Source organism: Primulina tabacum, chromosome 13 (genome assembly GCF_025594145.1).
Source record: "Primulina tabacum isolate GXHZ01 chromosome 13, ASM2559414v2, whole genome shotgun sequence".
NCBI lineage: Eukaryota > Viridiplantae > Streptophyta > Magnoliopsida > Lamiales > Gesneriaceae > Primulina > Primulina tabacum.
Genome location: NC_134562.1, coordinates 397,173 through 410,573, shown reverse-complemented (window position 1 = coordinate 410,573; position 13,401 = coordinate 397,173). Strand labels below are relative to the sequence as shown.

At 42.3% G+C, this 13,401-nt stretch overlaps 1 protein-coding gene across 1 annotated transcript; it reads left to right on the top strand.

Moving 5' to 3' along the window:
* Window positions 1-3,304: 3,304 nt before the first annotated feature.
* On the top strand, window positions 3,305-3,789 carry LOC142523076 (uncharacterized). Its single transcript, XM_075626716.1, has 2 exons — window positions 3,305-3,719; window positions 3,773-3,789. Exons 1-2 carry the CDS (start codon window positions 3,305-3,307, stop codon window positions 3,787-3,789), a joined length of 432 nt encoding a protein of 143 aa, XP_075482831.1.
* The last annotated feature ends 9,612 nt before the right edge of the window (window positions 3,790-13,401 follow it).

The following is a 13,401-nucleotide window of genomic DNA, read 5'->3' as shown; positions in this document are numbered from 1 at the left end:
ATTACCCGAAATCTTACCAACTAAAGAAAACTTAAAAGGCTCGGTCAGAGAAGACATTACCTCATCTGGGAAAAAAAATACCCGGTTTTCCATTCTTAATAATCGGCAGGGGCATTTCATCCATAGCATTCACAACATTTCCAAAGCCATTCTTCCCCGAGCGAGGTGAAGTAGGAGCCAGAGCATCCCTAAATGACACCGAAAACGTCTTAGTCGCCCGAGAATCAGAATTAGGAGCCGAACCAGTGTCGTAGACTGTCGAGTGAACTCGGTCAACTCGCTGAGTTGACCCGGCCGAGTTGACCGCCGAGTTGACCACCGGAGACTTACCAAAGATCGGCGATGGCGAGGAGGTCACAGAACCGGTCTTCAATCCACTAGAACCGGGCAAAAGAGGGGTCCGATTGAACTAAAGAAGGTGAGGAAATTCGAAATTGACCTTGAAATTGGGGGTTTCCGACCGGTGGCCTGAAACCTGAAATTGATTGAGGCAACTTCCTGCCCATGACTGGACGAAGCGATGGTACAGAGGAATTGAAGAATTACGTTGAATCGGCGCCGGAAATCTGAGTTGAATGGGACGGAATAGTCATGTAAGGCCCTGTATTTAATTATCCGGTAATTTGACATAATTAGAATAATTATTGAGTTGTAAATTGAAATAATTATTTATGCCAAATAAATTTTAGAAGTGTGTTAAAAATATGTATTTTAGAATATCGGAGAATTTAACGATATAAAATACATATAGAGTTTAAATAACACACGAAAGCAAATAAATACAGACAGGGATAAATGAGCTTACTATTTTAGTAACCAAATACACAAGATATATATATACATATACATACACATAACTTACCAAATAAAAGAGAAAAGAAACGAGAGAAGAAGGAAAAGGAAAGAAAGAGGAAACCCATTCCCGTCACTTGTGTAGCGGCTACGGGAAAATCGCGATATCTCCTCCGTCCGGCGTCCAAATCTCGATCGGTCTAAAGAGTTGTCTTCCTACATCCTAAGCTTCGATTCAAGTCAGAAATCGCGAAGTTTGAGCAAGGATTCGGGTAGATCGAAGCTGCTGTTCGGGTGCTCTGTTTCTGCGAGAATTCTTCCGATTTTGGGTGAGAGCTTTGGATTTCTGCGACTTTTGTAATTTGAATTTGTAGAAATGACTTAAAAATAACTTGTAGGTCTGTTTGTTAGCTTTCTACAGCCACTAGATTCATCAAATTTGGATAAGAAACGGAATTGATATGATATTTCTACCAAAATGTGTCAAATCGAATTCTGAAATGGTGCTGTGCAGGACACCTACTATAATTCGAGTTTTTTCAATTATGCGCTCGGATTCTGGACTTGTGATTCAAAAGAAAGTTGTAGAGCTATGTGTTGTCTTCGTAATGATATAAAATTCGTTAAATTCCATTAAAAATTGAACAAGTTATGCTTGTTTTTCTGGAACTGCTCAGTGTGTGAGATTCTGTCCGCGAATTCGTAAGTAGCAGTGTGTTCTTTGAAATTCTTAGCTTTATCTACTGAGATTTGGAAATTTTTTTCTTCTAGAAAAAGTTAGATATTCGAGTTATCTTTCATTTCCAATTGGCGGATATTGAATTGAGTTAATATTGAGCGAGATATGAATTTTATGCTCTTTTGTGCCAAATCGGACATTGGTGTGTAATGTAGTTTTCACGATCGGCTTATTGTGGTTTTGTTTAGGCCGATAGTCTTGAAGTGAAGTGACATTGGATTGTCAAGTTGGTATAGGTATGTTACAGCTCGGTAACATACGACGGTAAAACATAAATTATGTTTAAATTTTCATTCTGTGTTTCATTGATCGGGTGCATGACTTGTTGGTTGTTGTAAATTGTTAAATGCCTTCGTTGTGATATATGTTTATGTTTATGACATATTATTGGCATTTAGCATTGGGCATACAGTTATGACATTCATGTTGAGCACTATCGTTCTTGCTAGCCATTGTTGATATCCGTTGTTTTCTGGCACTGTTGTTTATCTCGGGATCATTGTGTCGCTGATACGCCTATACACATGATACTGTAGATGTGATTGAACAATCCCATGGTTAGTGCAGCCTTTTGAGGTGAGCGCTGGGATTGTGTCATCTAGTTCGTTCTGTTGTGCCATCCTGTTATATCGTATCAGCTGTATGGAGGCCGAGTCAGGGGTGTTATTCAGCACAGCTTGGCATACCTCGCATACTTGGCAGGGCGGTTTAGCTGCATGACGATGTAGCTCCCCTGTGTTGTTGCTCGAGCATTATTCCAGTTGTTATCGTACCGTTTGTTGGCTCCTGTAATCCCAGTTATTGTTGAGCCTTTCATGCATTGCATATTACATTTTATTATATGATTATGCATGATTTATGTTATTGTTGTTATTGTTGAACTGCTTCATACCAGAATCCTAACCTCAATTGTTTACTGGGGGGCTGCTGTGGTTGTTATTGGACACCATGGTAGATCTCCCGAGTCGTTTTGCAGCATCAGGCCGAGGTTCCGCCAGTGGAGCTCGGGATTGAGGTTGGATTGCTTGGTTCTGTTCAGTGGAGTCTCCCAGTTAGTTTATTTGTATGTCTTGAGTTTGTTTCAGACTTGTATTGTACTTGATTTGCCGGGGAGATTCCCCGTGTATCTGTATTGATATTTGGTTGTTCTGGTTATGATCTGAGGCGACTCTGTGATATTCTTGATCTGGTGAGTATTTGTTAAGTTTTAAATTCTGTTTAGTCCTGGCCAGTGCGGTTGTAGGTTGTTGACTTTGGCTGTTGTTTTAATGACTCTAGTTGGAGTATATTTTGATATAAACTGTTGTTTGAGTTTTCGGGATGTCCTACTTACGGGGAGGTCATGCCGAAATTTTTCTAGGCCCTGAGGTCCGTTTTAAAGTAATTTAAACCTTTTTCCGCTGCAGCTTTAAGTCAAACCATTATTGTTTGATCATTAATTGTCATTAGAGTAAATGAGCCTCACATCTTGGTATCAGAGCGTAAACTAGGATACGCTCGAACTAGAGTCTAGGACACTCGAGTCTTGGCACTAAAATGGTTGTTGCGCATGTGTATGCTACTTGACAGAATGTTTATGTGATTATATGATATGTTTACTTCCATTCTAATTGTTTTGGTGTTTTATCGTATAGAATGGAGGGAGGTGGAGAAATTCCTGTTGATAAGATTCCTCTAGCTCGAGGTCGAGGTCGTGGGCGTGGTAGACCTCGAGTCCGGGTTGTTGATGATGCTTTTGTGGAGCAAGCTGCTGATCAGTTAGATCATCTTAGGATGGATGAGTTAGTTGCGCGTTTTCATTCTATGCATCCTCATCGATTCAGTGGTGCAGAGGGAGCTGAGAAAGCTGAGTTTTGGGTTTCTGAGATTGAGGAATTGTTCGATTTGATTGAGTATCCTCCAGAGTGTCGATTGAGATTAGCTGTGCATCAGTTGAAAGATCGTGCCAAAATGTGGTGGTCTACTACATTGATGACTTTAGATGCTCAGAGGATCATTCCATCATGGGATATATTCAAGCTGAAGTTTAAGGAGAGTTATTGTCCTCCATCATTCTACAGTTCTAAGGCTTCTGAGTTTCATAACCTGAAACAAGGCGATATGTTAGTTGCGGAGTATGCAGATTCTTTTTATGCTATGCTGAGATATGCTCCTCATATTGCTGCAAGTCAGGTTGCTGTTGTTGAGAGTTTTATTGAAGGATTGAACGATCATCTGCACCCTTTTGTTTTTACCGGTAAGCCACTGAATTATCTTGAAGTAGTGAAAATAGCAAAAACGGCTGAAGTTAGTCTTAAAAGAGTGGCAATCGAGTTCCTACCCAACATCATCAGTCGGGGAGGCAACAATTCAGTTCATCTGGTTCTGCATCTCTTCGTCCATGTGGGAAGCAATTTAAGAAGCCCGGTTCTAGTTCTTCGAGTTCAGGGAATTCAGGGAACCGTGGTGGATATCGTTACAGTGGACCTTATTGTGATCACTGTGGGGGCAAACATTCCAGTAATCAGTGTGTTGGAGTTCAAGGGGTTTGTAATGTTTGTGGTCGGCCTGGCCATTTTGCTAGAGTCTGTCCTAGTAAGACGGGGAAATCAGCCCAGGCAGTTAGTGGAGCTCAAAGTAATAGAATTCCAACAGCGTCCCAGTCCTCCCATCAGCCTAGTCGCCCTTCGGATCAGAGCAGAGGGCAAGGTGGTCAACAAAATCAGTCATATGTTCATGTATTTGCCTTGACTGAGAATGAGGCTCAGGCAGCTCCAGGTACTGTCATTACCGATAATTTTACTCTATGTGGTTTTAAAGCACGAGTGTTATTTGATACTGGAGCATCTCATTCGTTCGTTTCTCATGCATTCGTTGTTTCGCATGATCTTCGCACCACTAGTATGAATTCCAATCTATCTGTTGTTACTCCGATGGGCAAAATGATTATCACTGATAATGTGGTGTTTAATGCGGTTTTGTTTCACGATGAAAATGTTCTATATCTGAATCTCATAGTCCTACCTATGCATGACTTTGATTGTATCGTTGGTATGGATGTTTTGACTGCAAATCGTGCCACTGTTGACTGTTATCGAGGAATAGTTCATTTCAGACCTAGCTTTGCTCCTAAATGGAATTTCTATGGTTGTGGTTCTCAAGCCAAGATTCCTCTAGTTTCTGCCATTGAAATGAATAGATTGTTAGATTCTGGTCATGAAGGTTTTCAGGTTTTTGCTGTGGATCTATCGCAAGATGAGCGACGGATTTATGATATTCCTGTAGTCCGTGAGTTTCCTGATGCGTTTCCAGAAGAGATTCCTGGTTTTCCACTAGAACGAGAAGTTGAGTTCAGTATCGAATTAATGCCAGGAACTGAACCCATATCTCGAGCACCATATCGTTTAGCCCCTGTTGAGCTGAAAGAACTGAAAGAACAATTGCAGGATTTGTTGAGTAAAGGTTATATTCGTCCGAGTTCTTCACCTTGGGGTGCACCGATTCTATTTGTCAAGAAGAAAGATGGTACGATGCGGATGTGTATTGATTATCGGCAACTGAATAAGTCTACTGTCAAGAATAAATATCCACTCCCTAGGATTGATGACTTATTTGATCAGTTGCAAGGTACTTCGGTGTATTCTAAGATTAATCTTCGTTCAGGGTACCATCAAGTGAGAGTTAGACAAGAAGATGTGCCGAAAACAGCTTTTCGCACGAGATACGGACACTTTGAATTTTTTGTTATGCCTTTTGGTTTGACCAATATTCCTGCTGTGTTTATGGACTTGATGAATCGAGTATTTCGTAAATATCTCGATCGTTTTGTGATTGTATTCATCGATGATATTCTTGTTTATTCCAAGTCCGAGGAAGAACATGTTAAACACTTGAGGATAGTTCTTCGAATTCTTCAAAAGAAGCAGTTGTACGCAAAGCTATCCAAGTGTGAGTCTTGGTTAGATAGAGTGGTATTTCTGGGCCATGTCATATCTCAACATGGTATTTCTGTCGATCCAAGTAAAGTGGAAGCAGTTCTGAACTGGGCACGACCGACAAATGTGCCAGAGATTAGCAGTTTCATGGGTCTTGCTGGTAATTACCGGAGATTTATCGAAAATTTCTCAAAGATTGCTAGACCTATCACTCAACTGACTCAGAAAAATCAGAGATTCATTTGGTCTGATAAATGTGAGTCAAGTTTTGTCGAGTTGAAGAAGAGATTGACTTCTGCACCAGTTCTTATCATTCCAAATGGTTCTGGAGGATTTGTGGTTTGCACGGATGTATCTAATCGAGGTCTAGGTTGTGTTCTGATGCAGCATGGCAGAGTTGTGGCCTATGGTTTTCGTCAGTTGAAACCGCATGAGTCTAAGTATCCTGTTCATGACCTGGAATTGGCTGCTATCGTTTTTGCTCTCAAGATTTGGAGACATTATTTGTTTGGGGAGCAATTTGTAATCTATTCTGATCACAAAAGCTTGAAATATCTGTTCTCTCAATCAGATCTGAATATGAGACAGAGACGTTGGATGGATCTTTTGAAAGATTATGATTGTGAGATCCAGTATCATCCGGAAAAAGTGAATGCCATTGCCGATGCTTTGAGTCGTAAGGTTGTTGACGTCAATTTATCCTCAATTCATGTTTCTAAGTTACGAGAGGATATTTGTACTTCTGGGTTGGATTTTCAAATCCAAGGTAATACTGTTTGTGTATCTTAGATTTATGTTGAGCCAGAGTTGATTCAGATTTTAAAGTCAGCTCAAAAAACTGATGATCGAGTTCTGAAATCTTATGAGTTAGTATCTCAAGGACACCAATCTGGTTTCTCAATTCACTCAGATGATTCTCTTTGGTTGAATGGTAGATTGGTTGTCCCAGATATTCCTGAATTGCGTACAGCCATCCTTAAAGAAGCTCATTGTACTCGATATAGTATCCACCCAGGAGGAAGGAAAATGTATCATATTCTACGGCCTCAGTTTTGGTGGAAGAATATGAAAAAGGATGTGGCTGAGTTTGTGTCTCGTTGTATGATCTGTCAGTAAGTCAAAGTAGAACGAATGAGACCGGGAGGATTACTGCATAGCCTTGAGGTTCCTCAGTGGAACTGGGAGCATGTAGCTATGGATTTTGTCACGTATTTGCCACGTACTTCTCGTCATTTTGATGCCATTTGGGTGATTGTCGACAGATTATCTAAATGGGCACACTTTATTCCGTATGAGAGGACATATTCGTATAAGAAAATGTCTCGTCTGTATATTGAAAATGTTGTGAGACTTCATGGAGTTCCAGTTGCAATAATCTCAGATCGTGACCCTAGATTCACATCAAAGTTTTGGACTAGTTTCCAAAAAGAAATGGGTTCACGACTTGCGATGAGTACTGCGTACCATCCTCAGACAGATGGTCAGACAGAGCGTACGATTCAGACACTCGAGGATCTGCTTCGAGCTGTAGTCATGGATTTTAAAGACAGTTGGCAGGAAGCTTTACCACTAGTAGAATTTTCATATAAAAACAGTTTCCAGGTGACTATTGGTATGGCTCTTTTTGAAGCTTTGTACGGCAGACGATGTCGATCACCTCTTTGTTGGGATGAATTTGGTGAGAAGCAATTGACTGGACCTGAGATTGTTCAGGAAATGCATGATAAAGTCCAGTTGATTCGTCAGAGAATGAAAGCTGCCCAAGATCGTCAAGCTAGTTATGCTAACAGACGTCGTCGACCTCTAGAATTTCAAGTTGGAGATTTTGTGTTTCTCAGAATCTCTCCGTTTAGAGGTGTTGTTCGCTTTGGTATGAGAGGTAAGTTGTCACCTCGTTTCGTTGGCCCCTACGAGATTGTTGAGCGTATTGGGACTTGCGCTTATCGTTTGGATTTGCCCCAGTCATTGTCTGGCATCCACGATGTTTTCCATGTTTCTATGTTGCGTAAGTATGAGCCCGATCTGTCTCATGTGATTCAGCTTGATGAGGTTGAACTTGATCCATCTCTATCGTATACTGAGTATCCTGTTTGTATCTTGGATCGTAAAGATAAAGTTTTACGCAATAAAGTTATACCACTTGTACGTGTTCAGTGGTCGAGGCATGGTGTAGAAGAATCAACATGGGAAACAGAACAGAAGATGAGAGCATCTTATCCATATCTGTTTGATTCTTAATAATGTATTGTTGGTTTCGTATCGTGTGTAAGATGTATGTGTATAAACAGAAATTTCGAGGACGAAATTTGTTTTAAGGGGTGGAGTAGTGTAAGGCCATGTATTTAATTATCCGGTAATTTGGCATAATTAGAATAATTATTGAGTTGTAAATTAAAATAATTATTTATGCCAAATAAATTTTAAAAGTGTGCTAAAAATATGTATTTTAGAATATCGGAGAATTTAACGATATAAAATACATATAGAGTTTAAATAACACACGAGAGCAAATAAATACAGACCGGGATAAATGGGCTTGAGTTACTATTTTAGTAACCAAATACACAAGATATATATATACATATACATACACATAACTTACCAAATAAAAGAGAAAATAAACGAGAGAAGAAGGAAAAGGAAAGAAAGAGGAAACCCATTCCCGTCACTTGTATAGCGGCTGCGGGAAAATCGCGATATCTCCTCCGTCCGGCGTCCAAATCTCAATCGGTTTGAAGGGGTGTCTTCCTAACATCGTAAGATTCGATTCAAGTCAAAAATCGTGAAGTTTGAGCAAGGATTCGGGTAGCTTTCTATAGCCACTGGAATCATCGAATTTGGATAAGAAACGGAATTGATATGATATTTCTACCAAAATGTGTCAAATCGAATTCTGAAATGGTGCTGTGCAGGACACCTACTATAATTCGAGTTTTTTCAATTATGCGCTCGGATTCTGGACTTGTGATTCAAAAGAAAGTTGTAGAGCTATGTGTTGTCTTCGTAATGATATAAAATTCGTTAAATTCCATTAAGAATTGAGCAAGTTATGCTTGTTTTTCTGGAACTGCTCAGTGTGTGAGATTCTGTCCGCGAATTCGTAAGTAGCAGTATGTTCTTTGAAATTCTTAGCTTTATCTACTGAGATTTGGAAAATGGTTTCTTCTAGAAAAAGTTAGATATTCGAGTTATCTTTCTTTTCCAATTGGCGGATATTGAATTGAGTTAATATTGAGCGAGATATGAATTTTATGCTCTTTTGTGCCAAATCGGACATTGGTGTGGAATGTAGTTTTCACGATCGGCTTATTGTGGTTTTGTTTAGGCCGAGAGTCTTGAAGTGAAGTGACATTGGATTGTCAAGTTGGTATAGGTATGTTACAGCTCGGTAACATACGACGGTAAAACATAAATTATGTTTAAATTGTCATTCTGTGTTTCATTGATCGGGTGTATGACTTGTTGGTTGTTGTAAATTGTTAGATGCCTTCGTTGTGATATATGTTTATGTTTATGACATATTATTGGCATTTAGCATTGGGCATATAGTTATGACATTCATGTTGTGCCCTATCTTTCTTGTTAACCATTGTTGATATCCGTTGTTATCTGGCACTATTGTTTATCTCGAGATCATTGTGTGGCTGATACGCCTATACACATGATACTGTAGATGTGATTGAACAATCCCATGGTTAGTGCAGCCTTTTGAGGTGAGCGCTGGGATTGTGTCATCTAGTTCGTTCTGTTGTGCCATCCTGTTATATCGTATCAGCTGTATGGAGGCCGAGTCAGGGGTGTTATTCAGCACAGCTTGGCATACCTCGCATACTTGGCAGGGCGGTTTAGCTGCATGACGATGTAGCTCCCCTGTGTTGTTGCTCGAGCATTATTCCAGTTGTTATCGTACCGTTTGTTGGCTCCTGTAATCCCAGTTATTGTTGAGCCTTTCATGCATTGCATATTACATTTTATTATATGATTATGCATGATTTATGTTATTGTTGTTATTGTTGAACTGTTTCATACCAGAATCCTAACCTCAGTTGTTTACTGGGGGGCTGCTGTGGTTGTTATTGGACACCATGGTAGATCTCCCGAGTCGTTTTGCAGCATCAGGCCGAGGTTCCGCCAGTGGAGCTCGGGATTGAGGTTGGATTGCTTGGTTCTGTTCAGTGGAGTCTCCCAGTTAGTTTATATGTATGTCTTGAGTTTGTTTCAAACTTGTATTGTACTTTATTTGTCGGGGAGATGTCCCGTGTATCTGTATTGATATTTGGTTGTTCTGGTTATGATCTGAGGCGACTCTGTTATATTCTTGATCTGGTGAGTATTTGGTAAGTTTTAAATTCTATTTAGTCCTGGCCAGTGAGGCTGTAGGTTGTTGACTTTGGCTGTTGTTTTAATGACTCTAGTTGGAGTATATTTTGATATAAACTGTTGTTTGAGTTTTCGGGATGTCCTAATTACGAGGAGGTCATGCCGAAATTTTTCTAGGCCCTGAGATCCGTTTTAATGTAATTTAAACTCTTTTCCGCTGCAGCTTTAAGTCAAACCATTATTGTTTGATCATTAATTGTCATTAGAGTAAATGGGCCTCACAAGTCACGTCCTGCGCCGGCAGTTTAGATGTGAAATTGCCGTCGGAAATGAACGCCGTTTGGGACGAAACCGGTGGCATTGGAATCATCTCAGTCTGAAGATTATAGATCAGGGTTGAAAACGTTCCAACACCGCCGAAGGAAGACGGCATCTGAGAAAAACCAGTGGCCATTGCGGTGAACAGTGGCGGCGGAAATTCAGATGAAGATTGCGGCTGACTGAGAGTGATATAGGGTCGCGCATGTTTACCATTGGAAAGAGGATGAAAAACCGATTCAGGAGTGGTACAGTCGGCGCCGGTAGGAGCAGTAGACGCCGGCGGCGAAGGTGATGCAAAAACAGACGGAAAATCGATCGGAGAAATGGGGAGGCTACCGGACTCCGATGGACCTGAAACTTGAGGGTAGTGGTCGCCGAGAGGAGGCGGTTCAGATGGTAGGATTGGCCGGCCGAGAATCGGCGGCGGCAGCGGCATAGCGGCGGTGAGGGTGTGAATAATGTCAAATTTAATGTGTTTTTTCGCACCTTTTACTGTGTGTTTTTTCAGAGAAAATTTTTTGGGGGCGAATGGGTTTAGGGTTTAGGGTTTTTTTTTTTTGGAAAACACCGCCGAATGCGGGGGGGTTAGGCAGACCCCTACCTGTATATATCCACAAAATAAACAGTAACATAATACAGAATAAAACCTTAAAGAGGAGGTGGATAAAACCAAAACCTCCTCAAAAAGGCTAAAGCAGTAGAAACGTAAAAACAGAGTAATCTAGGGAAGTAAATACAAAAGCAAAACTAATCCTAGGATACTACTAATGAGCACGAAAAACTAAACAAAGACAAGCAGCGCTAAAGACCACCTGCTGAGGAAGATAAAATGATAAGTGCGAGATGAAAACAGAAGCCATGCAGAAACTCTCATCCCATAGCCATCATCCTGGTAAATCCAAACTGTCAAAACGAAACTAATCTGAGATGATATCTGACAAGAGTAGCCATGACCCTGGTAAGTCCAAACTGTCAAAATCAGGATTCTGCCAACTGTACAAGAACCCATGAACAAAATACTGTCCTGCTGGAAAACCACTGTGCAAATGCAGTCAAAAAACAAAATGGAGACCGCGATCCAGCCCAAGTCAAAAACCCTAATGTGATTAGAACCCTAAAACAACAAGCTGCGAGGAGATTGCGTCCAGGGGAACAAGCACACACCGCAAAATTATAGATCCTGTAAAACCCGACATGAATGGAGCTCTGGCCAATAAAAGCACTAAAACATGTCATCCAGAGTGACCATAACACTCGGCCAATGTGCGAAACAAGTATGTAGATAAATGAATGTAAAATCCTGACGACAACGCCCTCCAGGAAATATGAGAGGACCAAAGAAAAGCACCAATAGGGTGAGTGCAAGAGCACACCCAATCCCGAGGAGACCAAACATGTAGTGTGCAAGTTTCTGAGCCCACGCACACCAGACTGGCAAAACGGGGGAAAACCCCCTAAATAACAGTACCTGCAAAGAAAAAATATACATAAACATATAGAAAGACAGAAGAAATGGATCCAAGTGAAGGGATGAGCTGCAAACAGCTAAGAACATCAATATCTCAGGTAGGGAAGGCCGGAGGTATCCGAACGTGCAAGTATGGAAATGTGCCTAGGGAGGGAAGGACCTAACTCTAAGGTAAAGTGCCTAAGGGTATGGGCCCTCGCCGCCAATGCGTCCACCACCAAATTACCCTCCCGGAATATACGTGAAATATGAACAGACTACCCCCTGAAAAGGACCAGAATCCTAAATACAATGTGATCAAGACCCCAGCAACATCGACGGGAACGAATGAGCTGAATAGAAGTTAGAGAATCAAGCTCGATCCAAAGAGGGAAAAAAGAATGATCGGAACAAAGGAGAAGACCCCTCCGAAGTGCCCAAAGCTCAGCCCGGAGAGAAGACCCAGCTCCAATGAACTCACTGAATGAGAGCACAACCTTCCCGGAATCATCCCGAACAACGCCACCAGCAGCAGAGTCCCCAGATATACCACGCGAGCTCCCATCCACATTAAGCTTGAAACACCCGGATGGCGGTCGCAGCCAGCGAACAATCGCAGTCCTATGTAATCTGTGGAGAGCGACATAAATGCCCATCGATCTCGCCACATGAAACACACCCAGCCAATGTCTGGTCTTGACAGTACGCATAGAGTGGGCGAGACACAGGTAAGAAAAAATCTGGTATTTCACCGTCTCCCCAGAGACGGGGAGATGACGGTGCTTATCATCATTCCGCGCAGTCCAGAGGAACCACAGAACGATGCAAGGGAGAAACTCCCGCACATGGCCCCTCTGGGACCAGACCAAGTCCCTCTTCCACGCACTCAAGAACAAACTGAAATCCTCAGTGTCGGGAATACGGACCTGAAAAACGGCGCCAAAGAAACACCAAACCGACCGAGCAACCGGGCTGCGAAGGAATATGTGTGTGAATGTCTCAGCCATATCATAACACTGACATCTCGAAGTTAACGCAAAACCCCTGCACTGGAGCACCTCATCAACTGGGAGCCACTGAAGCCAGAATCTCCAGAGGAAGAACGACATGGTAGGCCTCAACCATCTCCCCCAACACGGGCGGAAGATATCAGAAGACGGAGCCCGCTGACGAATCAGCTCCCAAGCAGATCTCGCTGAAAAAGCACCATCAGAGCTATGGATCCTGCGTGCCAGATCAGGCTCTCCCAAAAGAACAGGAATCAAAACAATCTCCTCGGCAACCGAAGGAGCAACTAACGCACAAAGGCGGTCAAAATCCCAGGAACCCTCAGACAAAAAATGAGAAACCCGGACACCACGACCCCCACAAACCACACACCGGGAGGACAAAGGAATGTCCCTGAACCAAGTGTCATCCCAAAAGGATACATCTCCATGACCAACGCGCCAGCGAATGCCAGGCTTTGCACGAGGGTGGATCCTAAGGAGACGACGCCAAATGGGGGATATAGAACCACGGGCAGGGACACAGGCAGGAGCATCCAGCCGGCAATACTTCCGAAGAAGGAATCTCGCCCATAGAGAGGATCCCTGCCGAAATCTGAACCATAATTTTATAGAAAAACATTCCACAAGATCTTTCAATCTGTGGAATCCAAGCCCCCCCTCAAGCACGGGGAGGAAAGCCCGGGACCACCGGGCCCATGGCCACTTCCTGTCCAAGGCTCTCGACCCCCAGAGGAAGGCATTGAAGGCCAGCTCAAGCTTCTCCATGACAGCCAGAGGTGGCTGAACAACCTGAAACAGATAAATCGGCATGGAGAGGAGCACGCTACGTATCAGGGTCATGCGGCTACCCGGGGAGAG